We start from the raw sequence: 27,525 nt of genomic DNA, 5'->3' as shown, positions 1-27,525 counted from the left end.
TCACCTAATTGGAGGAAAATGTGAGGATATGAATTGCTAAACTTTTGAAAACATGTTTAAGCAATCAGATAAGCATCAGAACATACATTATGGAAATGACTAGGGAACATTTATTTAGCACATGGTCTCCGGCTGGTTTGACTGATATTTTTACCACATTATGTAGTTCCTAAGTGGTTTGTCTATTCGTTATATCCCCTGTTTAAAGAAAGACTTCAGATGTTTTTGCTAGTCCCAAAGTCTGCTTTTCAATATGAATGAAGTGTAGATGTAAGTGATGTGGTTCACCATCTCCTCCTAAACACAACACACTCTGCCACGGAGTGTGGCTTTGTTCTCTCCCAGGCGTCCGGTGCTGCTGGAAAATAGTTGTTTTTGGCAAAGGTAGACCTCATTGTACAGCCCAGTATTTATGTAAATATGAGTCAGTGTGCGAACACACACACAAGCGCACATATAAGAAGGCTGAACGCAAGGAAGTGCACCCAAATCATATTTTTAGACGGTTTTAATGAATACAGGATGTTTATGAATACCATTTGTAGCGATTCACAAAGACTAGAAGAATCCTTGCGCACAACCCCACCCCCCCACCCCCCTTTTGCCCTCAAAACGTAAAAGAAACCCAATGTTTCTGCAGGAAACAGCAGAATTGCATGTTTGGTGGTTGTGTGGGTTCAGATTGCCTTTAAATAAGCATACGGTTGTAAGGAGCAAAAAAAATCATGCGGCACACTTGAAATTCCTCTCCTCTTCATACAGTGACTGTGTTGCGCTTAGAAAGGAGGATCGCGAAGGTAAAACAAACACTGTGTATTTGTTATTCTGAGGCACCTGCCTCAGTTGACAGAGGTTACGACAAAACAGAATCTGAATTATGATAGAAAAACTGTTTGTCTCACGCGTCTCACCCTGAACGAGAGCAACCCGCAGTGATCCGAAGCGCTGTATACATCCAATGCAAAGCGGACAGAATCGGGTCTGACATCAAGAGGAAATGAGATGCTCTCGATTCAAACTGGTCTTGTAGAGAAAAGCGAGGGCTCGAATGTGGATATGTCTTGCTCCCTGACTCATTCTATTTCCGGGACAGAGATTCTCACTCTGATACTACCTCCACTGAGCAATTTAAAGCCAAACACTGATGTTGCAATCTGTCTTCTGTGCCTGATAGCGCTTTTCTCCCTCTCTAACCCAAATTACTTTCTTTTCATATCTAATTATATTTGCTAATGATCTTATAAGGGGATAATGGAATGTGCTTGATCTATTACCTTTTTTTGCAATACATAAATACAATACAAATGGCTATGCAGCACTTTGAATTTTTCCATCAGCCGTTTCAACCAAGCCATGGAGAAGCTATTTAAGCAATATCTAAAATTTTGCACTATTACAATAAAAATCTCTTTGCTCGCTCGGATGTTTCAAAGCTACTTAAAGAAAGAGAGAGAGAGAGAGAGAGAGAGAGAAACAGCTCGGGTGCTATGGATTCAAAGAGACAATTTGTTTGACTAGCAGGAAAGAAATGTGCTCTTTTCATGCAGCACACATTACTAATGTCTATTCACTTGTGTGCTCATTCACTGGCAGGTTGTGAGGGCACCAGAGGGTGAGACCCTCAGGCCACGACCTCCACCCCGGCACGTGAGCCAGTGAGAACAGACGAACACAAGCTGAGTCGCTAAATAAATAAAATGAGACATGTTTTATGAGCAGACACAAGTATGCCCATCTCATCCGGACGTTACGGAGAAATCCTTTTCCGTCTCAGATTTCTTGCTATATTACTTCTCAGAGATCTTTCAATCTCTCCCGAGGTCATCTGCGTCTTTATCTCTGTTTCTGCGTGCTATTGTTATGAATATTTCCCGTGCCCCTCTGCCAAGCCCCGCCCTGGTCTCCTCTCTAAGCCTCTCCCCATTCTTCAATCGCTGTTTTCCCAAAGGCCCGGCGATGGCCACGGCATGACAGCCGCACTAAACCCCCCGCATTAATGGAAGGAAATGGCATTCGATCTCCATTTGATCTCCTAATCATTTCTGCTGAAATGATAATTAGTGTCCTCAGAATCCTCTCACTGTGAGAGGACAGTGTAAGATAAAACACAGATCTTTTAGCAGAAATGACACTTCACTCAACAACTTATAGTATGCGGTCGCATTTCTCTCATACGTATATTTATCCCTAAATGCGCATGAAGCGGCGCATACACTAACAGGCCCTATCCTCTGGCGACTGCAGTCTGTGATTCTTTTCAACTGACATAATCCTGATTGATTCGTTCAGCAGATAAAAACTCAGTCCACTTGTGCCCTGTACTGCTGGAACATAATACCACTCTTTATTCTGCAACAATGTAACATAATGGCATTGGAATGTGCGGAGGAAAAAATCTTAAGGGCTGCGTCTTAAATGACTGTGACACTCTGCGGTTCAGGCACAAGCTGTGGTCTAATGTAAAAGAGGAAGAGGAGGAATGAGAGAGGGAGAAAAGGAAAAGAGAAAAATCATTAGGAGCAGATTACCAGAGTGCCCTGCTAACAAGGTCGAGGCAGGGCCGCTGGTGAAAGTTGACATTGTCTGTTTCTCTTAAATGCGCGCATTTCAGATTCTCTCTGATGAGATTTGGGTTGCTGCGGATTTTTCCCATCCTATCTCCCCCCTCCTTATTTTTGTTTTTTAAAAGAACCTTTTGTTTGACAACAGGAAGACATGAGGTCATTTTTGGTTCATCAGGACCATTTGAGAACAAATCATGCATTTTATTTCGCAGGACTCGACACGGGGTGAGAACGAGTTGCTTAATTAGACCAAACACACACAATAGCAGTCAACTCACTCGTATACACCAAGACACACACAAACACACACAGATGGTCATGAAGTTACACAGAGCAAATTTTACTGCTCTAAAGTTGACACTTTTTTGAGCGTACTTTGCGGTATTGTTGAGATCTGAAAACCCGTGTCAGACAACCTAAGCTCTGCATAAACTGAGGGAAAAAATCGGAAAAAAAAAAAGATAAGCAAAAGTCTCCATTCGCATTTCATCTCATCGTACTGCGGTCTAAGCGAAACATTCAAAATATCAAAGAGGTTTCCTGTGTTTTTTCTTTCCTTCGTTCCACGTTTCAGTGAAATGCTTTGTTTCTTTTGCTTCTTACGTAACGTGCAAAAAATAGTAATGACTCCAACAAAACAAACAGACTGTTTTACAAAAGCTAAAGAAACGTAAAAAGTTGAGCTCATCCCAAAACGGCCAGACGAAACCTCATTCATAAACACTAGGCATCAGAGATGTTCCTCTTGGATCTGAGGAGCGTTGCTTGTGTTCAGCAAGCCTGTCTCCCTGTGTCTCGTGTATGTGTTGTATTAATTGTGAGCCCTAATCTAGAAGAGTCTGGGCTCCCCAGAGCTACCGCTGCTATTATTCGCGCGAGCGTCGCGCCGCTCTCGCTTACTAATTTTGTGTAGCGTCGTAGCCCTCAGCCGAGGGAACGGAGCACTGAACGCCGTGTCTGAGTCAGTCAGACGGCTCCAGACGACGTCCCTTTAGTGCCACACTGTCAGTCACTTTATATGTTGTGAAACAGAGAGAACGAAAAGAGAAAAGACGAGAGCGAGCGAGAGAGAGCACGCAGAAACAGAAGAATTCCTTTTATCTTGCTCGGCGGGACCTGTCAGTGCCACCTTCTCTCCGGTTCCCCTCAGCAGTCCCAACACAGCAGCTATCAGAGGGAAGCTGACATCCACACACCGCGTTTTCCAGGGGGGAAGGAAATCATGAGAGCGGTCCCACACAAGCGAGCGCAGCTAGTACATACTCTCCTTAGATCAAGCAACAGTCTCTCGTAAGAGAAGAAAGGGAGAACGCGAGGGAGAGATTTGGATGTTTTAAGTGGGAATGTAGGCTGACAGGCTTTTGCTGGTTGTGACATGTGATAGAAACTAGGTTTGCGTCTCCCTGTGTTCATTTTCGAGTTTGGACTGAGATGAGAGCGAGAGAGTGTGTGTCACAGCTTAAGCGATGATAGTTCTGTCTTAACAGCCCTTTATTCTCACGCACAGATCTGAATTGTGACTCCAGGCACCTCCGGAGTCAGTGGCGTTTCTATTTTTCTCCACATTTCGTTTGTTTTTGATGAAGAGAAAGGAAATGATTCCTAATCCATACATGACACACACACGCGAGCACACATCTACGCGCACACATTTCACGGATTGCAGTGCGGGAAAATCGCGAGCACCTGGCTGAGTTTTTTTTTGTGTGATATGATTTTGCCTGCTTCCCCACTGGTCTCTGATGATTCAACAGTTCCTGATCTAACATCTGCTACTTACTCTTACTGGGTCTCAATTAAGACAGCAGTATTTATGAATCTGCTCTTATTTACATTTCAATTTTTCCGCATATGTGAGGAAACGCCGGCCAAAACAGCCCCTCGCTCCACGCAGATGTTTCTTCAGAGCGGCCAAGAGGTTAGCGCTGGGTTTGAGAACATTACGCCGCACGTTAAAGCGAAAGAGATTTAGGACGACAAGATTTGCAGCTTCATTGTCAGATGGATGAGAACTCCAGCTCTCAGGTGATTGTAAAATATGGCAATTTGATTGTGGGAATGTGGAACTGGTGAAAGATATTTCCCATGTTTAAAAAAAGGTGGACTTGAAGGTGTGTGAAGGGGGAGCTGTATTAGACTGCTTCAGACAGGATATTGATTTATCCTGTTTCCTATGGATGGTAAAAAAATAGGTACGTTGCTACATACAGACACATGCACACGGATACATGTTTTACCTATTTGGCAATCTCAATTGTTTCCAGACATACAATATACGTATCTATATGGTCAATCACAGTTATGTCTGCCAAAGAATATGACCACGCAGGGTAATATTGATTTTGCATGAGACTGCAGATCTGACAGGACAAAGACAATACATATAATGAATCCATTGCTTTGCTTGTCTAGGACCTGTGGATTCTCTTTGAAGCACTTTACTTTATTCATAGGTCTTGTATGGGCCTTCTTAATCCCTACTTAGGCTGCAGGCATCTGAACCCTGGATTCGAAAGCTTTGCCCCTTTAATTTAGTTTTTTTTTACATTCGATGGAAAACGGACACATGTACAATTCAACCACACATTACTACTTGCTAAAATATTTGAAGTATTCTTTCTATTTAAAAAAAAAGCAACAAAAAAAAGTGTGTTGGTTTAGACAGACCACTCGTATCTCTAATAAACGTGAATGTATTTCCATTACACACACACACACACACACAAGTGCCTAATCATGCCAACCTAATGATGCCATTAGAAGAAACAAACAAGAGTGACATCATAATGACATAAAAGCCAGTTATTGTTCCTTCTAATAGACAGACAATCATGGGAATTCGATGGAAAAATACACCTGAGATCTGCAGAACTCATAAACACGGTGACAAACGAGTACGAGTATTGAAATTCAGTGTTGTGCACGCACCAGAACTGGAGCCTTTGTTTACCTTTTATTTATTTACTAGCAAAAGTAAAGTACTGTTGAATATGAAACATCAAACTATTTACGTGCAGTGTAAACACTTAAGGCAAGGCTTTTTAGTTTTTGACACAACCTGTAAACAACAGAACATCAAACGTCCTCACTAAAGACTAAGCATGAGTTGGCAGATATGAAAGTACTTTCCCATGAAAACAAGTGTTGGTCTACAGTATTTAGACAATACCAGGGAAAAAAGCATTAATTTCATTGTTAGAAATCCTCTTTGCACTCTTTAAAGACCTCCTCTGTTTAGATATAATCATTTCATCAATTATAAATGCTTTTTAGTCTATATTCGACCTAAATAGCAGCTTCCACGGGCAGTTAAGGAACAGTAAGTCTCTCAAATGTGTTATTAATAATTCATGTGAGAATGCTGTTCATGAAGTTCGAGAGGCAGGTCTAATAAGCATGGACAGCATCTAATACGCCGTGTGCTGGACAAAGCGCTTTTGAGAATCATTATTTTGTGTGCTTGTCTAATTGAGACTTCATAAATTACCCAGTAGGCCTCGACTCGATGCAGATTGCTCTCTGCCTTCGCTGGAACGAAACACGGCACGCTTTCTCAAGAGCCAAATCATTTTTGCGTGCACATAAAGGCGGGCAAGTGAAAACAGCGGCGGCAACTATGTAAATAAAAATAATAAAACTATATCAAGTCAAATAAACCGAGACGGGGCTTCATTCTGTTTTAAATTTCACTACAATCGCAACAATTATCCGGTTTTCCTCACTTTTCCCTGCTCCCATTGTTTTTGGCAGGCAGATCCATAACATTCTTTTTGTTCCACTTTGGTCTCCTCCTTTTTCCCAAGCCTGAGAAACTTCAGACATGAGAACCATTAGCCTCCTCTAATATAAAACCAGTGAAATTTACCTAGGATTATAAGTCATTGACAAATAACCTCGCTGATAGATGCGAACTAGATTTTGTTCAAAGCACTCTGACAGCCTCAAAAGAGATTAGCGGAGTTCTTATCAGGTCAGGGGTGTCACCGGGGAAATGTGTTTAAAGTCACATTGATTTATTGAAAGATTTTCCAATAAGAAGACTTCTCTCTGCTCTCAGACGTGTGTGTGAGAGTGATGGTCTCTCGCTCAGTTATTGTGAACTCTGCTGCACTACAAAAGGCACGAAAAGTTGAAAACAATCGTCAAGAGCAACATGCAGCTCCTAAGTAAACACAAGAGACCTTTGAAGCCTGGGTAAAACTATACTGTGTTTCCTTCTCCATCTTTTTTTCCCTTTCCCATCGTCTAGCACGTGCTACTCGTCCCGAAGAAATCGCAATAGATGACCGAAATACACAAGAACATTCGCACGCACACACATACATGCTGACAAGCAAGCATAATAAGATCCTTTGTTCCCTGAGGCATTCATTTGACACTATTACCTTCTTAAGAGTAATTATGAATCTTTTCAGAAAGCTGGATTGTGGGAACCGTTGGGTTTGGCACTGGACCCACCCACTCCCAGCAACTGGATGAGAGAGAGGACTCAGAATATCACTCCGCACCCCTGTCACAGAAATGTCATTACTTCTCTATCTCTCTTTCTCCTACCGTCTTTCACGACCCTCTCCCCCCACCCCCTTCCCTCAGCCATCTCTCGTTCTCTCACACTCCTGCTGCTTCGTTTGATCTCGGAGGTCCGCTGGAACCCTGGAAAGCTACTCCAGCATTTGCAGTCCGTCAGAATCCTGTGGAGAACCTTCTGGATGTGTCGGTGTGTCCAGGCTGCAACCCTTCCTGCTGACACGGCTCACTCCGCCACGCAATCTGTCAGAGACTTAACCTTAACGGCACAACACAATCTCCGATAAAAGACAACGCTACACCAAATCAACATTCATTTCATGGTTTCTCTTATTAAACGCATCACAAGACACTTTCAGGGCAGTGATTCTTGAGTAGAGGGATAAAATAGGCTGCAAACTAACACAAAAGGTTTTCTAGCGAATTTGAATACATTTTGTGTTTGGGTTTAAACCCAGATTGTTTTCACAGTTTGAAAACAAGAGTTTTTTCCTTGCTTCTCATGGGTCAACACCACTACATCACATCAAAAATAAGGAGTCCAGTGTTCACAAAAAAATATAAAATTATTGTTTTCTTGCATTCCCTTAAAGGTAGTTGGAAATTTGATATGAACGGATTTGCAGCTCGTATTTTTAGTTCATGTTTAATCTATAGTCACGTCACAAAAAAAAATAATAATTTATGGTCTTCCTAGACATTACATTACCAACCTAAAATCTTTTAAAATAATTTGTGTGATATTTCGAGTTGACATATACTGACAGAAAATAAACACGACAGCTTCTGTGACCTTGTTGAACTCAACAAGTAAAATGTAGATGAAAGACTTTTAGATGAAGACTTACAAAATTCATAAATTCATGAATAAATTTGAGAACAACCTGAAAACTTAGAAACGAGGTTTATATATATACAGTATATACGTATACTACATATACATATATTGCACAGCACCTGCACTTTACATGGACACTTCCCCACTCCCCTACACCATTTATATTTATATATTGTCTATATATAGTTTAACCTTCCTTCCTTTCTACTCTATTCGGACAGTCGAAAAAGCATTTCACTGCATGTCGTACTATGTATTGTTTTGTATGTGACGAATAAACTAATTCATTAAACATTTTCCTCTTCTAGCAAAAACATTTTTACAGTATATATTTTTTCTATTTTTCTTAAATTAACATTGCATTAATATTATATTAATTTATATATTTAAAACACACACACTTCTAAATTAGGGCTGTCAAAAGATTAATCGCGATTAATCGCATCCAGAATAAAAGTTTGTGTTTACATAATATATATCTGTGTACTGTGCATAATAATTTTGTATTTATTAACACGTACACATCCATGCATATATTTAAGAAAAATCTAAAAATTAATAAACATTTATATATCATTTCAATTATTGGTAAATATAAATAAATACATGTAAATATTTCCTAAATATGGATACTTGTGTATGTGTTTGTATTTATAAATACAAAATGAATATGCACAGTACATAGACATATGTTATGTAAACACAAACCTTTATTCTGGATGCGATTAATCACGATTAATCGTTTGACAGCCCTATTCTAAATATACAAATATTTTATATTTATAAATGTACATAATATATCATATTTGTATTATAATACAATATTTATGTAATATACAATATTTTATGTTTAAGTATTGAGTTATAATCTGTGGACAGCAGGTTTTAGTCAGTGAGTTATAATGTAATGTCATAATTTCAATTTAAAAACCAAGTAAAAGAAAACCAAGTGAATGAGCACATAAAGTAAAGAACATGTTAGGGATGTCTCTACTTTATTAAAAAAAAATTAAAAAAACAAATAGCATGTGATGGGATATGATTTGACCTATGTCTCAAAAATTCAGTCTAGGGATACTGTGACACTATAAATTCACGTGTGCTCTCCATTAAAAGGTAAAGACATAAAAAATGTACTAAACAGGTCACTGTCAGCTTATGACACTTAACACTGCACAGCTTCAGATAACACATCGATGAACAGAGCAAAGAACCTGAGACGTCTTGAGAACTCAAAGACAAGTGTTTGTTTGTATCTTTATCAAGTCAGAAATCAAAGCCTTGCCCCAGTTATGTGTGGAACCATGGTATAAACTCTCTTTACTGTACATCACCACCTGATCTACAGTCACCATCAAGACACCGTGTCTCCACAGTAATAGCTATTTTCAAAACTACTATAGTAGTTGAAAACAGGAGAGGGGTTTTATGGGGGTTTTATGTTTTATGACATCTCTAAGTCTCCCGTTTGTTTTCGAAGCCATTCACTAACCAAAGCTCATAGATGACAGGAAATGGCAGCGTTTGTTCCGATTTCGACCCCTCTCCCCATCACAACGCCAAAGAACGTGGGAGGGGGACCACAATACACAACGATCTCTTGTTCAGATGAAAATGCTCTGTGCATTCATCTATAACTGCCCACCATGCAAAGATAACCAGCCAGTCTGACGATCAATAAATAAATAGCAGACGGCAAAAAAAAAACGACAGAAAGAGGAGAAACTAATGACGCAAAGGCAGACAGAGAGATGGAGGGTTTGATGTCCTCTATTTGTCTTGTTTTAATAGCTGAAAATGATAAACAATAACAAACGATAATGCTGGATGCATGTGTTTATAAACACTGTAAATAATGTTTTGTCAGGTAACCTAAAAAATGTGCTTCATGTGGGAACATCTAAATGAACTGTGGAAGGCACAAATCACTCTATACCGTGCTAGCCCTTTATTCAAACAATAATTCAGCGGTTGCTGACATTAAGTCTATCATCAGACATTCAACATTATTTTCTCATGTTTGCTTTGTAGCAGAGATCTTAAGAGCGAATGCAAACGCTTGAGAAGTGAATGCCAGAGCTGTATAAAATGCAGTGATAGAAAGTGGGGTTCACAGCGGGGTTATCACATCGAGGCAGCTCTGGGAGCCACGCGGCTGTCTGTGGGACGACACACGCGCAGATGACGTTTACGTACGGCTGTATATCACAGAGCAAACAGCAGCTCATTGCCTCAAAGTCTGCCGACCTAGAGAGGGGATCAAACGCTGTGTTTGGGTGAACCCATATCGACAGAGTGTCAAGCACAACAGGGGCTGTAAGGAGGGGCATCCTCTGTCTTTCTTTGCTCTCTCACCTTCTCTCTTTTACAAAGAGCCGTGGCTATGTGTGTCAGTCACACCGCGCTTATGTGTGTCAATATCTAACTGCTCCGATGGCTGAAACGTAAAGACGAACGGGCAGAAACGGCCAAAAGGAGCGGGATGACATTCGAGTGAGCCACATGGATGAAAAAGAGCCATTTTATTATAAATCTATTACGGCTCTTTCGGCATTGAGACACGGATGAAGTCCAACTATATTACTCACCCTGCACATGCTATAAAAAACAAATCTAGCTCTGATATACAAAACTGCTTTGTTCTTGATGAAGATAAACAGTCAGGCTATGTTTGTTTTTGTTATATAAAGTCCGGATAGCAAAACCATACCAAAATAACACGTCAAAAATAATCAAACGGCATAAAAAAAGCACAAAGCCATTTTAAACAGTGTGTCAGTACTGGACAAATGACTCTGTGGCGACACCCACTACCCGCCTTCATACACAGGAAGACAAATATTGAACAGAACTCCACACGCATCAAACAACACCGTGGGGCAGGGCCGAGCGAGCCTGTGTATCGTCTGTAATCTGAAATGTCCAAATTTTGTAAATGAGGTCCAGAGCTGTCGACCACATCAAACTACAGTTTCTGTGCTTTCCTTACATCTGTTTATGGTCAAATGGTACTTTTAGTCAAATGTAATGCTTAATGTGTTCGATCTTAAATATATGTGTAAAAATATTAGTATAATTATACAAGATCAGCCTATATTTTCCGTTAGTTAAGCACTTATTTTCAATGCTGACCACTCTAAGTACGTCCCTGTACTCTGGCTTTAGTCAGTTTTGGTCAATGACCTGTAGGGGGAGCTGCTCTTTTATGTGTTGGGGGCGTATTTGTGTAAGACAATAAAAACATTAATTTGCCCTGAAATCATTCCTGACGTAAATGTAAAATGGTGCCCATTGGAACCCAGTAATGAAGCATGCGGCATCTCTGCAGCTTCTAATTTGACTAGTTAAATGACTCCATTACGTGTTTAACAGACAGAGGCAAATCATTTCTGGTCAGTTGAGGCTCACTTAGCCGCGTCGCAGGGCTTGGGGAGAAATCGGAAGATAACTGGTCCCGATTCTTCTCTCTTTTTTTGCACTCTATACCTACTGCCGGCCCAAAAACAAGCTACGACCCTTTATACAAGCCATGTGTGTTTTCTCGCTTCATGCGTCCATCTCTCTCACCCCTTCTGTGATGATGTCCGCATGTGTCCACACACATCCCTGTGTTAATTAGGTGTGCATGATCAAAGTCTATATAGTGAAATAAATAGATGCTCATCAGGAAGTGTGTTTTCACCAGAAACTAGACTTCTGATAGGGATTTAGGTAATCATATCGCTGTTAAATTAAGTTGGTGTTGAAATGGTTAGTGAATTATTAGTCAACTAAATGTAATCCATCAAATAAAATTTAGTAAAGATCTCACAATATTGTTATACATAAACATTCATTATTGCATTAGATATCACAAATCAATACTAAACAATATTTTTACAGCATCAATATGGATTAATGCTAATTTATAGATGGTTTCATCAGATGCAAATGCATGATCTGAAGCTAACTTCCGGTCCAAGTTTGTTTATCGGTCTGGCTAGTAGCTAAAATATAACTATTTATATTTTAATCAATTTATATTAATGTTAGGCTGATTTATATAAATATTTTATTGGATAATAATTGTATTAAATAAACAATTTGTTGAATGGGTTGTGCATGTATAACTTGTTGCATTTAAGTGTATAGCAAAGTGATAGTTTTTACCGGTAACCCAAAAAATACTGGCTAGACTTGCTAGCTCATTTAATTGTTATTTCTTTTGCTTGTTTTCAGAAATAATCTACAGGGACTCTATTCTTCGCGGAAGTGTACCGGAAGTTCAGTTTGGGCCACAAAAGCGTGCATGTGCAGTAACGTTTGTTTATGTTGTTGCTTTGAAACCATCTATAAATGAACTATAATAATTTTTATTGTTAGTTCATTTGAGCATTTAACACAGTAAATATTTAAAGTTCAAATATAATAAGTAGATATTCATATTAACACAAATTAAGGCTGTAAAGGTATTGTTTATTATTAGTTTGTGATAAAAACCTATAAAGTTATGTACAACATGCACAATGAGATTAATGTGTCCTTTTATTTATTTAGATAGAGGGTGTGACAATTATGAAACCCACACTGATCACCACCAATTGCTGACACCAACTGACCACACACACACTAATAAAGGATTGTCAGTCTAAAAACATACATCACACATACACACTCTTAAAGGATATAGTGATGATTAGAGCAGGTGCGAGTCAGAAAGGCCTCACATCTCTGGCTTTAAATGGGGTGATTAAGAATGGAAAAAGAGTTATGGGTGGACTGATTCCTAGTGCACTCAGTGCCCTTTTTCACACTGCACGGAGGGGCAGACACCCAACCCTCTCACACGTGCAGGATGCAGGAACGTCTCTGCCGATGGACAGAGAGCCAATCACAAGCTGGCATCACTTAGAAGAATCCTGGAGGGGTCGGATATTGATACCTAATAAAGTTTCCCTTTGCTTTTCATTGTTGCTTATATTTTCAAAGCATTTTTTATTGAATTGAAACATTTCTTAAATATCACAACTGAAGACTTGAATCCTGTTAATGTGTCTAAAGGAATCCTGAACATGTTTCGCATGGATTTACACATACACCTTCATACAAAGATCTAAAAACATCTTGCCCTGGTGAACACCTACAGCTGTTCCTGGCGCCTGTGTGTATGCAGGGGTCAAAGCCTCCCACTCTAATGTGATGGGTAATTATACGGGGTCTGATCTCTCAGACAAAGGATTTAAGAGCTAAGAATACTACCCTCTATCTATGTGACACATGTCTGGATTTATTAATAGTCATAACCAGGCCCACACAGAATCTGTGCATATGGAACTCTGCAGAAAGCTCCACAGATTTCTAGATTTGGAACACCCGTCATTCACAAGTTCTACACATGTCCTGCCTGTGTGCTTATTAAAGATTTAGAATATTTGATGATAAATTGTTTATTTAGTATACCCTTTAAGAGTGTAACACTAATACACTTAACACAGTTTACTATATTAGATTCAATCCAATCCATGTGATTTTAGAGACTTTCCACAGATTTACGTTGGGAGTGGTCATATGACAGACCCAACAGCCGGAGATAATGCTGTCAGATGATGCCACAGTAAGCTGCCTTGAAGACTTAAGGTACATGTAAACCACAATGCTTACTGTCATCACTACAACAAGAACTGTGTAAATGTCTCCATAGAGTAACAGACTCTATCTGCTGAGTGCCTGGTCTCACAGCCAGATGTCAAATGCTGGTAAAATACAACAGGGTGAAGAGCAAAGCACTCTTTATCCCTTTAGCATTCGTGGCTCAACTCTTTGTAGTTAGCTTGAGTGAAGGGCAGTGAAGTGGGCTGCTTTTAACCCCCCCACACACACAAACACCCTCAGTCTTAACAACACCCCCTCCACAATGTCTCTTATGTCTGCCCGTCTTCCTGATCGTTGATCCTCCAGAAAAGAACAGATCAAATATTCCACTCCAGTCTGTAAGCGGGGCACAGATATGATTGGGGTTGACGGACGGGGCCCCCAGTTTGAAGTCTTAACAGACAGCGCGACTTTGATATCTGTACTCGGCGCATATCACCAAAGACACAGGGAATGAGAGTGAAGGAGTAACTGAGAGAGAGAGAGAGTAAGAAGCAATGAACAAAAGCATCTGTGGAGTGGTCAGGGCCAGCGGCAGCATGTGTCAGAGGCTTTTTGAAGTTTAACCCCCCTTCCTCTCGCTCTTCTCCTCCTCCTCCCATGTATGTCTTTCCCCCACAGGCCCCTCTCTTCCTCACTCTCTCATACTTCCTGCTTTCTGGGAGAGCCCTGTGGCGACACATACAGTATGCACATACACACCAACAGCCTTAACCAGCCAATTACATCCCACTAACTCTCATAGGTTTGATGGGACTGCTTCACATAAAAGCGTACGGCACGGGAAACTATTGTTTAAGCCAAGTGCACACTTCATCGCTCTTTATGTTTAGGTCTTTAAATTGTCTATGACAAAAAACACATCATAGTCAACTTGACATGATACTAGTGTGAGCCTGTGAGACACAACGCCATTACAATTTTCAAACTGGGGTGCATCAGGTGTCCTGGCTAGCGAGAGAGCAGGAATGGGCAATAGTAAGTGGTGGGAGGTGAAGGCAAATTATTTTTATCGAATTCAAGCACTTCCTCATACATATAGTATTTTTACTGTTCTTTTGTTTGTTCTGTGCAAATAAGATAAAAACATTTTATCATTTACTACCCTCATGTCATTCCAAACCTACAGTATATGACATCCTTATGCACAAAAAAAAAGAAGATCATTGATAACCAAACAAGACTGGCCCCCATTTTACTGACATTTCTCAAAATATCGTCTTTTGTGTTGCACAGAAGAAAGGCATATACGGGTTACATATGCCATGCTGGTGCATAAATGATGGCAGAATTGTTCTTTTTGGGTCAACTATCCCTTTAAAGAATTTTGGAATCATAACAAGGGGGGTAAAATAATCTTGCAAAGCGATCCACCGTGTAAAATAATCTGCAACACAGCAGTAAACAAAAAACTGTGACTCTATAAATGTGCACACAGCATTAAGCTTCTGTCTTGTAGCGTGCACTTTGGTCTCTTAACTAGAAATAAAGCATGCAAAATTCTTCATGTGGGCGAAATCAAATGTAATTCTTAGTTGTAATCTAGACAAAAAAAAAAAAACATTTTAAAGTAAGGACCTTTTTGGTGGTCTGTCAGTTGAAACCGAATCCGCAAGAAGCAGAGTTCATCTGAAATAAAGGAAAAGACATAAACACGTGCAATCATCATTTTCTCAACTTGTATTTCCGCAGATTCAAAGCGCTGAGCTTTAGCATAAACAGCAGGCAGGAAAAGTGGGTTTTTAAAAACTCTGTCTTCCTGGGATTGAGCGTTTGGAGCAGAGGGATGAAGAAAAGACTAAACAGATGTCACAGCTTGGCGGGAACGAGGGAGTTAAATGGCTTTATTTTTTTCCTCCCTCTTTTTAAATGTCTCACGTATAAACAGATTTTGTTGCTTCTTAAAGTGGGCTCAAAATTAAAGCGTATCGTTTTACACACATATTGCATGCATATTAGTGAGCCCCAGCTGCCCGTGTCCTGTTCTTAAGAGCCATATGATTGAGTTAGGGGCCCGGGTATCAGATAAGATTTAGGCCTGCTCTCCCTGTGCGCTCCCCCTCTGCATTTTACTGCTAAGTTATTAAATGGAGAGAAATGACATTATTTTTCTGAGTGTATGTGTAATTATTGTCACACACCTGTGACTCTTGCCATAGACGAGGAGAGGAGGAGAGGAAGGAAGAGAGGGAGAGTCGAGATGAGGCGGCGAGGAGAGAAATGTCGTTCCGAGCAGCAGGAGTTCGGTGGGGGTTTTTTCTTTTAAATGGAGGGTGAGAGAAAAACAGCCAGCTTGTTAATCATGAAGTCTCTGTCATGGGGAGAACACAGATATTCTAACAACTCAAACAGCAGATACTGTATAACTTGAGGGCCCCTGCTCATCATGCATTCGCAACTTAAATTAAATGCCCTTTCATGTTATTTCTTTCAGACAACAACATCCATCTCATTCTACATCCAGTTTGAAGTTTACGGAAAAGTTTCCTCTCTCGTCTGGCAGAAATCTGCCAAACAGGCTTCCTTTCCACATACCACCAACAAACTGTTCTGTGTTGGCAGTTCGAGATGGTGAACAAAACGTCTCATCTACAATTCTGATGCATGCGCCAAGCACACGTTCCTTTCTTGCTCGCTTGCTTTCTTTCGCTCGTTCTTTTTTCTTTTTTGTGGAGGGGACCACCCTGTGGAAGGCAACATGTGAAATACTGCTCTGAAGACAAAGGAAATTACCTATTAGAGTGGGAGCAATGATCCTCTTTTGCCCAGACTCCAAAAAGTGACTCAGAATGTTGTAATTGTTTACCTTTGACACTGACCGTAATTCTTCTTTGCTCTGCCGTAACAGAATATTTCAGCATCGCTTTTTTTCGAAAGCTCCCTCTCTCTCTCTCACTGTCTCTCCCCAACGCTGAAATGTCATCAAATCACTCGCAACGTATTTCTTTTCAACACCCACTCTTTGCATCACACGAGCAAGAGCAAAGTAAGTATAGAAACGACAAGAAAAGCAGCAGATTAGTGGAAGATAGCCCTCTCGCTGTCCTCGAGCGTCTGGGGCCATAAAATGTGACCTCCGCTGCTCCATCTCTGACTTGTGCAAATACACCCCGCATCACACAAAGCCTTTTATTATGACACGTCGGAAAGGGCCGTTGATAAAAGCACAGCGTGTCGGGCGGTTTTACACTGTCAGTCTCGCTTTCCTGTGCTGATCTAAAAGCATGAAAATAGCAGCGTTTTTCGGTGTAATGTTTTAATAGAAAACAGATGGCCGCAGTTGTAGGGCTGCACAGAGCTGGGTGACATGTCTTTAATATTTTAGAGTGGTCTTGCTGTAAACGTAGAAGCAGCTGTTTCCTCCCCGTTGTAAATTTGGAGTTTTTAATTTGTGATTGACAGCTATTGGATTTGCTGTAAATTACAAAAATGAATATGGAAGCGATGGAACCGACGGCCAGGAAGGGGGAGAGGGGGGGAGGCGTTTGATGCCGTTCACGGATGAATAGATTTATATGCACCCAAATGTGATGTATTTACTTTCTTTCTGTCTTTCTCACTCGCTCACGATTCTGTCAAGACACGTAGCTATCTCGCTATATGGGTTGATATTTAAATGTACATGAATATTAAAATAAAAGCGAGGGCAGAGAGGATGCGGGCGCGGGGGGTTGCGCTGGTAACAGAGTTCTATTTCGACGTGTTTGTTTAGCTGCTGTTCGTTTAGTTTTAATGTCAGCTGCGAGTACAGCTCCCTTGACGCTTATGGTAGAGGTGATTGTCATCAATTCGCATCTTGGCATTTAAACCACCTGCTTCAAATATGCGTATTTGAAATGCAAATAAACTGCATATGCCCAGACAAATTAAAAAACATGGCGAGTAAACACTTTTGAAGTCATAACTTTCTCTCTCTCTCCTTTTTTCATCAGGGACTTGCACTGTCAAATGTTCTTTGACTTGAGAAGGCAACGGCAGACAGATAATGCCTCTCCGAGCAAACCTGCATAATACTAACTGATTATATATTTATTTACGGTTTTGTTCGCGAGGCACACAGAGCGGTTATGTTTTTATCTCGGCCTCAGCTTGATTCTTATGCCTCTGGAGTGTTTTCGATTAACCGTTTTTGTCTTTTTTGTCCTTCTGAAAAACGAAGGCATTATGTTTTCTCTCCTTATTTTTCGTTTCACGCTTCCTCGTCGCCTGACATTGCTGCGCTTCAGACATCAATAGCTATACGTCTTATTTAGCGACGACCCTTTTTTCATATTGATATTTATATGTGATCATTACTTTTGCTCTCCAGGCTTTGTCTCCATGTGTCAGCTCTAAGGTGCAATATCCAATACTGCATTCGGAGCAAAACGCCAAGCAAATATACAGCATAATGCTGGATAGCTTTATAATGAACCAGGCACATAATTCTTCCGAAGGCGTCAATTTAAACATGATCAGGTTGCGCTACCAAGACCAGGGCATCTTGTTTCTTTTTTATTCCATCCGTTTTATCTATTTTCGTACAGGCCGAATGAAGGGCTAGTATGATAAAGATCAGGCAGATGGCTGACATTCTAAACACTCTTCCTGTATGCGTGCAATCACTGTCACCATCCTCATTAATCATCATCATTGTTTTAGATTAAATAAAAACGTTCACAATGACACTGTGAATCAAATCTCCTGAATGGCTTCAAAAAAGAATGTTGCAGAATGAAACAAGGGTGTGAAAATCTAAACTTTTGCACCACTGCTTCCCAGCATCTCTCTGTTCTCTCCGTTTTGATAAAACTCGCTGATGTTATTTCTCAGATTAACAAGCAACCGTTTCATTTCGTCAGATGAAGTTGAAGTAAACAGGGAGGGAAGACACACATGGAACAGCTTCATTATCGTTAAAGACCCCCTCCTAAACCAGCACACGCACGCACGCAAACACCAGGTACATTTGCCACACCTCATTGAGTATTGATTGTGGCGAATGTTGACTGTAAGCGCTGATCGGGATGTGACAGCGGACGGGCAAATGTGCTCGCAAAGAAGCGCCTGTCACTCCGTTTGACGAACAGTTGTCAAGCACTCACAATGGCCCGTGCACCGCCAACACCGACACTGCTAACATTCACACACCTGTCAACCACAGGCAGACAGAACCCCTGATGAGGTGTTACCTAATTGTGTTTTAGAAAGTGATGACACCTCGTCTTACTCTCTCTCTCGCTCCACTATGATATGTCTCTTAATGCAATTAGGCATAATGAAAAACCAGAAATGGTGAACACTGGAGGCTTGGTGGAAGTGATGTGGGGGGGCTGGGGAGGGGTTGGACTTCCTGTGGAGAGCAGGCATTCAAATGAGAACATAATAGGAACATCAGAACAAGAGCAGTACTTTCTGGGGAGATGACAACAACATAAAAAATCCAGGTAATTAAAAACATACTCTGTGTTTTGTCAAAGTGGCCGTCACTGCTGAAGTTGAAGCCTCTTCCCCACCCGAACAACTTCGGCATAAATACGAATAATGATCTTGGGAAGAGGAAAACTAAGACGACGGTCACAAAAAAGCAACGGAACAACAACGACAACAGGGGAAAAAATAATCAATCAAAGTATTAGACTGAAAAGTTGTTCTTTTCTCAAGGACGTGGAGTTCTCGGGCATTCTGTTGGAGCTGTCCAGTAGAAAAAAATGAGACATAACTTGGATGAGACGCCAGTGAGGGGGGAGGGAGAACGGAGAGGGATGAGACACAGAAATAAACCCAACTCCCATCTGATGACCAGCTTGTCTATAATACTGAATCCCTGCGCCGTGCCAAGATGCAGAAACAGGATAAGTCCAGATCGGAGAGATTTGAACCAATCTCGGGCCTGTGAGAGCACAGCGACAACTTTGAAGCATGAAAAAATCACTGTTTCACCTGCTTACCAGTCCTTTTCATAAGCCGATAAGAGATTTGAGCGGAAAATTGGGCGAGCGGAAGAGAAAAAACATGATACACGGCATTCAGCTTATCATTTTCTACCCCCCCTCCTAAAAGAAATTACAGGACAGATGATGTGGCCATCTTGAGATCGTTTGTCAACTGTCAGCTGGGTTGACCTTGCAACAAAAAAGAAAAACAGACAGGGAGGTGCTGTTATCATCTTTACAGAAAAGGAAGAGCGGTTAAAACGGACACAGAAGAGGGAGCGAGAAAAAGAACTGTTGTTTTGGATAATAAAGAGACATTTTGCCTCCCATTTGCAGCGCCAGTTAAAAGCGCAACCAACATGGAAATCCATTCTGACACTACTTAAAAAGTGTGACCAATCCTTGTGCAGTGAATTAGGAACTGGAGACAGACTATGATGTTTTTCTGTTAGGGTCTGGCGCATTCTGATCAGCAAGGATTTACCGATGAGGAGAAGAGATTTAGTTCAATTTTTTTTGTTTTCTCTCCCTTGTTTTTTTTTTTTATGGGGAAGGATACAAAGATAGACGGATGACATGGATGGAGTGGAGCAGCCAAGCTCGCCTTTTCTGCTTTTCTCTGCTTTATACACTCTCTTTCTCTGTTTACAAAAGCATTATACAGCTATGTGCTTATCCATTGTTCTGAGTTTAAAAGCTGGTTGCAAAAAAATTGTTACCCTGATATTGTCGAAAAAAGCTATGTTATTAAATTTGGACATAATGCGTAATTTAAAGCGTGTAAAAGCACTGATTGGCCAGAATAAGTAGGGATGAAGTTTCACATAAAAACATTTTTTTTAAACTTAAAGTATGTGTTAATCCTCAGCTTAATACCCTTCTCCTTTTTTTGCATGCTTCATGGCTTTTATAAAAGCTATAAAAAACATGTTCTTACATATTCTGGAAACAGACATGCTAGGCCTGATTTTACAAGAATTGCTGCACAATGAATCACGCAGAAAATTCATCTTCTAGGGCTGTGTGATTCCAGAACAGACAATTAAACAATGAAACAAAATGTTTTCAAGAGGCATGGAAAAGAAACAAAGAACACGTTACAGCAGGAAAAATTATTCACTAATCAAATAAAAGAATGATGATGGTTATCATGGCTAAATCCAAGAACTGTTTTCAAAACTGTTGGAGGAAAATGCTTAATAAAATGCATTAATATGAATAATTATTATCATTGTCGTTCCTCTTCGTATCCTATATAATTTGTAAATCAGTGTTCTTTGCTTCAGTGGAAACTCATCACATTAGAAGTGCCGTAAACTGCTGTTAGGCTGAAACATATGGGTGCATGCAGTCGTCAACCCACTTCATAAATATTTCATTCATATTTCCTGTTTGTGCGCGTAAAACTGTGTGACTGAAAGCCTATGCATGTGTGCGTGTCCGTGTGTCTCTCTCCCTCTTCTTTTTTTCTTTCTGTGTATAATTAAATCGCAGCAGATTTCCTTTGAAACTGCTAATCATACCAGTAAATCAAGGCTGAGATTTATCTTGATGAAGGAATAGAAAATAACTTCTGAAAGTAACAGAAACACCACTTGAGAACGAACAGACGCAGGCAAAAGGTGAACCTGATTTCAGACTTTGCCTCGCAACTGTCATCAGCCGTCATTCAGGCTCAAATACTTTCAAATTGTAATATCCTACGAGAAGGCAGAGTGTTCAAGCTTGAGTGTCTGTGTGTGTGTGTCTGAGTATGTGTGTGTTTCGAGTGAGAGAACCAAAATGGGATCACAGGCCAGTTATTGAGTTCTTGAGGACACAAAAGGCCTACTGTTGCAGAAAGCTAAAGCTGAGGCAGTTACTGTACCTTTCAAAACGAATATGTAACCATATCTGTTTTAAAAGGACGATTCATATTACTGTGAATGCAGGAGGAAAGTTGTTCCCATCTCCCAAGCCCTAGGAAACTCGAGTTTCAACCTAATGGCCCTCAATTGGAAGGTGGCCTTTTGTGGAAGGGGCATCACATTTTTAGAAAAAAATGACACATTAAACTTTTGCGATGATGTAAAACATCTTCTTTATTTTTTGACAGCACAATGGCACTTACTGTGCTTTATGGTCGCTGTGGCGACACAAAGGTCATTTTGTATATGACTCAGCGGACAAGGGCAGCACTGAATGAAAATTAGGTTATATGTGATCAACCAAGTTATTAATCTGATTAAAATGGATTCTCTTTGCTTCCTATTTAGCGAGGCTTGGGAGAGAGAGCGAGTGAGAGAAACATAGAGTGTGTGTGTGAGAGAGAAAGAAACAATAGAACATTCTGTTTATTTATCCTCAGAAGAGTGCCACCGCTGCCAGCTCGGGCTCCGCCGTAAATTCATCAACGCAAAACATCAACACGTCATAAACCGAGAAATGTGCATTTTTACTCGCGCTGAATTCTCTGCTTCCACAAGAGCCGGTGTCCTTGCGCTGCTGCCTCATCCAGGTAACCTTTCTAATCCTGATTAAATTACTGCAATTAGAACAGCAGCTCTCCCACCTCCCCCCATATTTCCCTAATAAACAATACGCCATCTTAAATCCATTCGATGGGATTTGCGTGGAACAATGCGTGAGCTCGTGAGATTTATTTCCATCTCTACAGAGGAATTAAGTGCATTTTTTAACAGCTAATGGCATAATGTGGGCTTATTTCTCATACAACGCTTTTCTTTTATGTTGCTCCTCCACTCTTTCTATTTGAAGGAACTTTCCTTCATCGTCTTCATTTGAAGTTTAAATCAAATGTGGCTTATTGGACCAGCTCTTCTTTAGCACAACAACCGCAACTAGAAGTATACGACAGTAATAGAAGTCTGTAATTGCTACGCTACCTCTCAAAACACACCCCTGTTGGTGCCGCCTCAGCCTGACTGTGTTTTCTGTATTTGTTTTATTAACTTTGTCGCATTGTTTGCCATTGATGTAGAATAAGAGAGCAAATAAAAGTTGACATACTTGTGCTTTTTTCTTTTTTTAACTCCTGCGCCTGCCGTCTGGAGTCAGGGCATATTCTCTCATTACATTTGGAGTGCGCGTGTCACACGGTGTGTGTGTGTGTGTGTGTGTGTGTGTGTGTGTGTGAGCATCATCATTATGTTGCGTGTGTGAAGCGCGCCCCTGCGAAGGCAGGAAGTGTTGTTCTACCGGTACAACTCCACTGAGAGTAGATTCTCACATCTTAGATCACCTGGGGAACGCAAGCAACACAGCTATGTGGAAAATCTCAAATTGAACAAAGTCTGTGTCTGTGTCGAGAAAAAAAAACATAAACAAAGAAATAATAAGATCAAATATGTGAGGGAAAAAACACTGGGTCGAGGTGCAAATCTATTAAGTATTAGCTTAAGGGTTTCTGTCATTAAATGCAGACTACGGCGGGCTACAGGGGAATAAAAATAACAGTAGCATGCGCTGATTACCGCACCAGTGAGAACATTTTATATTCTTCTCTCCCAAGGTTTCCTCTAACGAGATCTCTTTTTTTCTGTCGAATATTATGAATAGCATAATTGTTTTGCTGTCATTAGCATTGAATATTTCTTTCCTTTGTTGTCATACTGGAACCCGATCCTTTATTCAGCGACCACTCTTTTTTCCCCGCTGGAAATTATGAAGCTTACTGTACATCAGCAAGGTACGAGACAAGAGTGAAAGAGAGCGAAATTACGAGGCCTTTCAAAAGCTTTCAGCACCGCCAAAGTTGATATCAGAGTAAATTAGCGTAGGGAAAAATATTTTTAGAGATCTCACAGCTGCTGAGGAGAGCAACAGGTACCATCCAGTGGGTTTGACAACAGCTTTTACAATTAATTGCTCTTTGAAAGCAGAATTTGTGTAGCTGAGTGACAAGGCGCTAATTCACCTAGGTTGAAGTTAAAATGGTAATATTGAACATGTGAAATAGCACCTCGCCTTCACCCGACGAGCCTTCATCACACTCCGCACAATGGAAATAGTGGAGATGCACCAACATTGTCTGTCACCTCTGAGACTTCCACAGAGAGAGAGAGAGAGAGAGAGAGAGCGAGAGAGAGAGCAGTCTTTTAACGTGAGAGTGCTTCCCTGAGGCAATACGCTCTGAGATGGAGAAGCGTGGGACGTGGCTCAGAGACTCAGTCTGATGAGTCGTGTCAAGAGTCTACCTTTACTCTGTAATAAGACTGTTTGACAGCTCTTAAATGTACCACAACAGTGTGCTCGGAGGCTGACAGCATTTAAACTCCCGGTGACAGGTTAAACATCATCAGTCAGAGATGAATGATTCATCTCGGAGTCTTTTAAAAATCACTCGTATGTAATAACTCGGTTCAACACAGGTTCTCTAGCTCCGACTTAAACGGTAAGGAGCTAAAGATTACGGCGAGCCGCCGTGTTCCCGAGGGAGGGATTATGCATACATAAAACACGGGCCGGCTGACCCTCGGGCCGTAGGTATCATCAGACTGTGACGGGTTCTCCCAGCTCTCCGCATTTACCCGAACGCAAGGCTGCTAGCAGACTAACACGAGCAATATTACTGTTAATTAGCCACCTGATGAGGACAGCATTACTGGCAATTACCAAGTTTCATCCTCGTAAAGCTTCTTGGATGCGGAGATCTCTTTTCACCGAATGCAAGGAGAACGTCAGGGCCAACAGAGACAGAAACGAAAAAGGAAATCCAAAGATTTTGTTAGATTTTTTTCTCCTTCTCACTTGGTGTCTGTAACAGTTCTAGCGGTCTAAAAATGTACAATAATTACTTAGTGGTGGTTGCTCTGTTGTAAATGACGTACAGAAGTAAAGTGTGTGTGTAAAAAAGTAACAGATTATCCAGTGTGATCCCATTAGTTTTTGTAAGTATTCTTGCATAGAGTGTGGTTTCAGCAAACATATGTTTTCACATTACATTGAGATAGATATTAAAAAGTACAACAGCAATATAACAGTATCTTAAACGTATGACCAAATTAAGAGATATTAATGAATACTGTGAGGTTCATACGAATATTGAACGCATGGGATTGTATTTATAATAAATGAGATCAAATATGTAATTTAACACAAACACACAATAAATGACCAAAGTGGAACTTTAATTAATGTTACAACTTGACATCAAAAGTGTTTCACTTATATTTCATTCTTTGTTGAGCTTTGATGATAATTGCATACAGCCAAACAAAGAGTGCAAATGATTTCACTTATATTTGTTCCATCTGGATTTCATTTAGCAAAAAATTCAAGTCTTTTAAAAGGTCCTTCTCAGACAAAGTTTCTCACTTAATGATAAATGAGAGTACCGCTCTTGTGAGTACAGAACTTGTTCACCTGCAGAGTTGTCCAAACAAACGTCTGTTTCATTATCAACAAGCCATCAGAGTATTCATAAAGAATGGCATCACAAATGTTCTGTATATATATTTTTTGATGATTTCATATGTACACTTCACAAAAATGAATGAGATTACACTGAAACACACACTTTATGGTTTTTACATAATGTATACTAAAAAATATAAAAAAATAAATGAATAAAAAAATGTTACACAAAAAGACACAATATTACCAAAAACGTGTTCCACATTAAATGTTCCTTTTTCTGTATGCGAGGATGTACCTACAAGTGTGTACTTGTTTAGGGAAAGCCGCTTCTCTTCCGTTACATCTGTGGGCTTTGCACAATGCAGGCACCATATGTTTTTAATTACTGTCTCATAATAGAACCTGGTCAGATGAACACACACTCACACAGGCTCTCTACTACCACACTCGCTACACATTTAACACAGTCAGGGCTCCAGAGACAGAGAGGCAGAGGGAGATGGATAGAAAAAGAGTCAGAGTGACAGAAACAGAGGGAAATAAAGTTAGAAAAAGTTAAAGAGGAGAGATGAACTTAAAGCTGACAGGAAGACAGGAAGTAGTGCACTGTGTCTGACCTAAACCAGACTGGGGTCAAGACCCGCCCAAGAGAGGGTCTGATCCTACACCCTTCTGACAGTGATAATTGGCCACTGGTGATTAAACACCATTTACATTTAACTACCCACTCCTGTCTGCTACGGCAAGATACATCTCAACACACACACACAAAGATACAAAGAAATAGGCACACTGGCTAGTAGACAGGCGCTAAAATGAAAAATGTAGAAAGTCAGGGAAATCCAAGAGTGCATGCACACATCTGTGAATTTCCTGCCGCCTTATACTGTATAGTTTGTGGGCTTGATCAATTTCAATTTTCTGATTCTGGTTGTGTGAGCCATAACTTATTTAGCAGGACAAATTGCAAAGTGATAAACCCAAAAGGATTTGCATAAAAAGAAAAAATGGAAGAACCAAAACAATACCTTTTTGTAAAGGATATTCCTACAGTAACATCAATTTCTTGCATTCTCTCTCTGTGTTGTGTACTCACATTTCTTAGCTTAGCCCCTACTTCTTGCTGTTTCCTTCTATCTTTCTCTTTCTACAATCATCCGTCATCCTCGCTGAGTGGTTTGGAGTGAATGGGGACAGGGTTCACTGCTTTTCCACCAGGGGGTGTCATGGCCTTATGAACTGTGACAGTTGGGGCGAGCAGCCCCCTTTTCACAAGTCCTCCTGTCTGATCTCTCTATACATCCTCCCCTGCCTTTCCTTCTCTTACTCTTTTTTCCTGTCTGTCTGTTTCTGTCTGTCTTCCATATCATGAGGAATGTCTTGACTGTGTGGCAAATCTAGTTTGTGGGTGGTGGGACTGCTCTTAGCGGTAAACATCTGAAACCTGGGCTTCTAACACACACTGACACACAGCTGCCCATCTCAAAAATTCACACACATTTAAAATCACTAAAGACAGTGTGGGTAACCACGTTCCTCAGCATCGTGGTCACTGTCTAAAATGTACCCTCTCTAAGAACCAAAAGAGAGAAAATATTTACCTCGCTGGCTGAATGATAACTTTATTAGGCGCTACAACATAACACAAGGTTTAACACATCAAATTGTAAGAATGATAGTCCTGCACTGATGCAAGCAATTCAAAACCAGGGTTTTTCCTGGCTCAAAATGAGGCAGAGGTGGTGCCATCCTGATCTTGTACACACGCGTAGGCCTACTGTACCTTTTAGTGGCTTAACCAAAGTGACTTTGAGTTTGACATATTAAAAGTTAATAAACATAATAAAATTAGATGAAAATGACAATTATTAAGTTATATAAAACATTACTTTTATTCAACCAAACAGAAATGTTTTTTTTATCAAATAAAGTTTTTTTTAAATCATTTTCAACTAACTTTTCAGCCCACAATAGCCAACCGAATTAACTAATTCTTTCTAAATGAGCAAAGCTCATTCACATCTTGCATTCTCTGTGGTTCACTTTAAATGATTCAAGGATCTCTTATATTCGCTAGTAACTGAAAAGTTCAATCGTTTAAATGAATCGGTTCAAATGAGTCATTCGTGTGCGAGTCGTTCTGAACGCAATGTGCGTTCATACTGGCGAACTCGCTGTGTACAGTATACGCTGATTCAACGATCCAACTGCACAGCTAAAGACATTACAATGATGTGCGTCATGTTAATTTAATGAATTTCAAGAAATTAAACGTACTTGGATGCTAAACAAACAGCCGTGAAACACAGGCTGGCTCTTGTTCTGCAACTTTTTAGCGCCTCAGTGTGCTGATAACGAAACAGCGCCTCCACCGTGGCGTAATGTCGCAACTGCAGTTACAAATGACAGTCTGATAAATGCACGCAGCATTTCTTGTGAAGACTCGCAACATAATTTTGGCGAGAGCCTGAGGCGGCACGACATTTGACGGAGGCGGCAGCCTCCAATTTCTCTATGCAGGAAAAACCCTGAAAACAATTTAAATCAGATCCATACAAACCGCCCAATAAAGAAAACATCTGTGATGCCTTGCCTGTCCTTAAACAATTTTATCTCCTTGGAAAAAAGGTTAAAAGTTTATCTAGGAGGCATTGTTTTTCCTCTCCAGAACTTGATGTGCCACCACAAATAT

General features: G+C 40.4%; 1 protein-coding gene across 12 annotated transcripts in view; it reads right to left on the bottom strand.

The window, feature by feature from the left end:
• znf536 (zinc finger protein 536) overlaps positions 1 to 27,525 on the bottom strand; it is a 177,301-nt gene that overhangs the window by 20,304 nt on the left and 129,472 nt on the right. For 2 of the 12 annotated variants that reach the window (XM_057329411.1, XM_057329402.1), the window contains exons 6-7: positions 15,702 to 15,819; positions 15,139 to 15,189 (exon numbers count right to left, since the gene is read on the bottom strand). The exons of the other annotated variants lie outside the window; for them this stretch is intronic. In XM_057329411.1, coding sequence (XP_057185394.1) covers positions 15,186 to 15,189; positions 15,702 to 15,819 — 122 coding nt within the window. In that variant the 3' untranslated portion in view covers positions 15,139 to 15,185. The remainder of the gene's footprint in view (positions 1 to 15,138; positions 15,190 to 15,701; positions 15,820 to 27,525) is intronic. 12 annotated transcript variants of the gene reach the window in all.

The sequence above is a fragment of the Triplophysa rosa genome, linkage group LG1, assembly GCF_024868665.1.
Source record: "Triplophysa rosa linkage group LG1, Trosa_1v2, whole genome shotgun sequence".
NCBI lineage: Eukaryota > Metazoa > Chordata > Actinopteri > Cypriniformes > Nemacheilidae > Triplophysa > Triplophysa rosa.
This window is presented reverse-complemented; position numbering and strand designations above follow the sequence as displayed.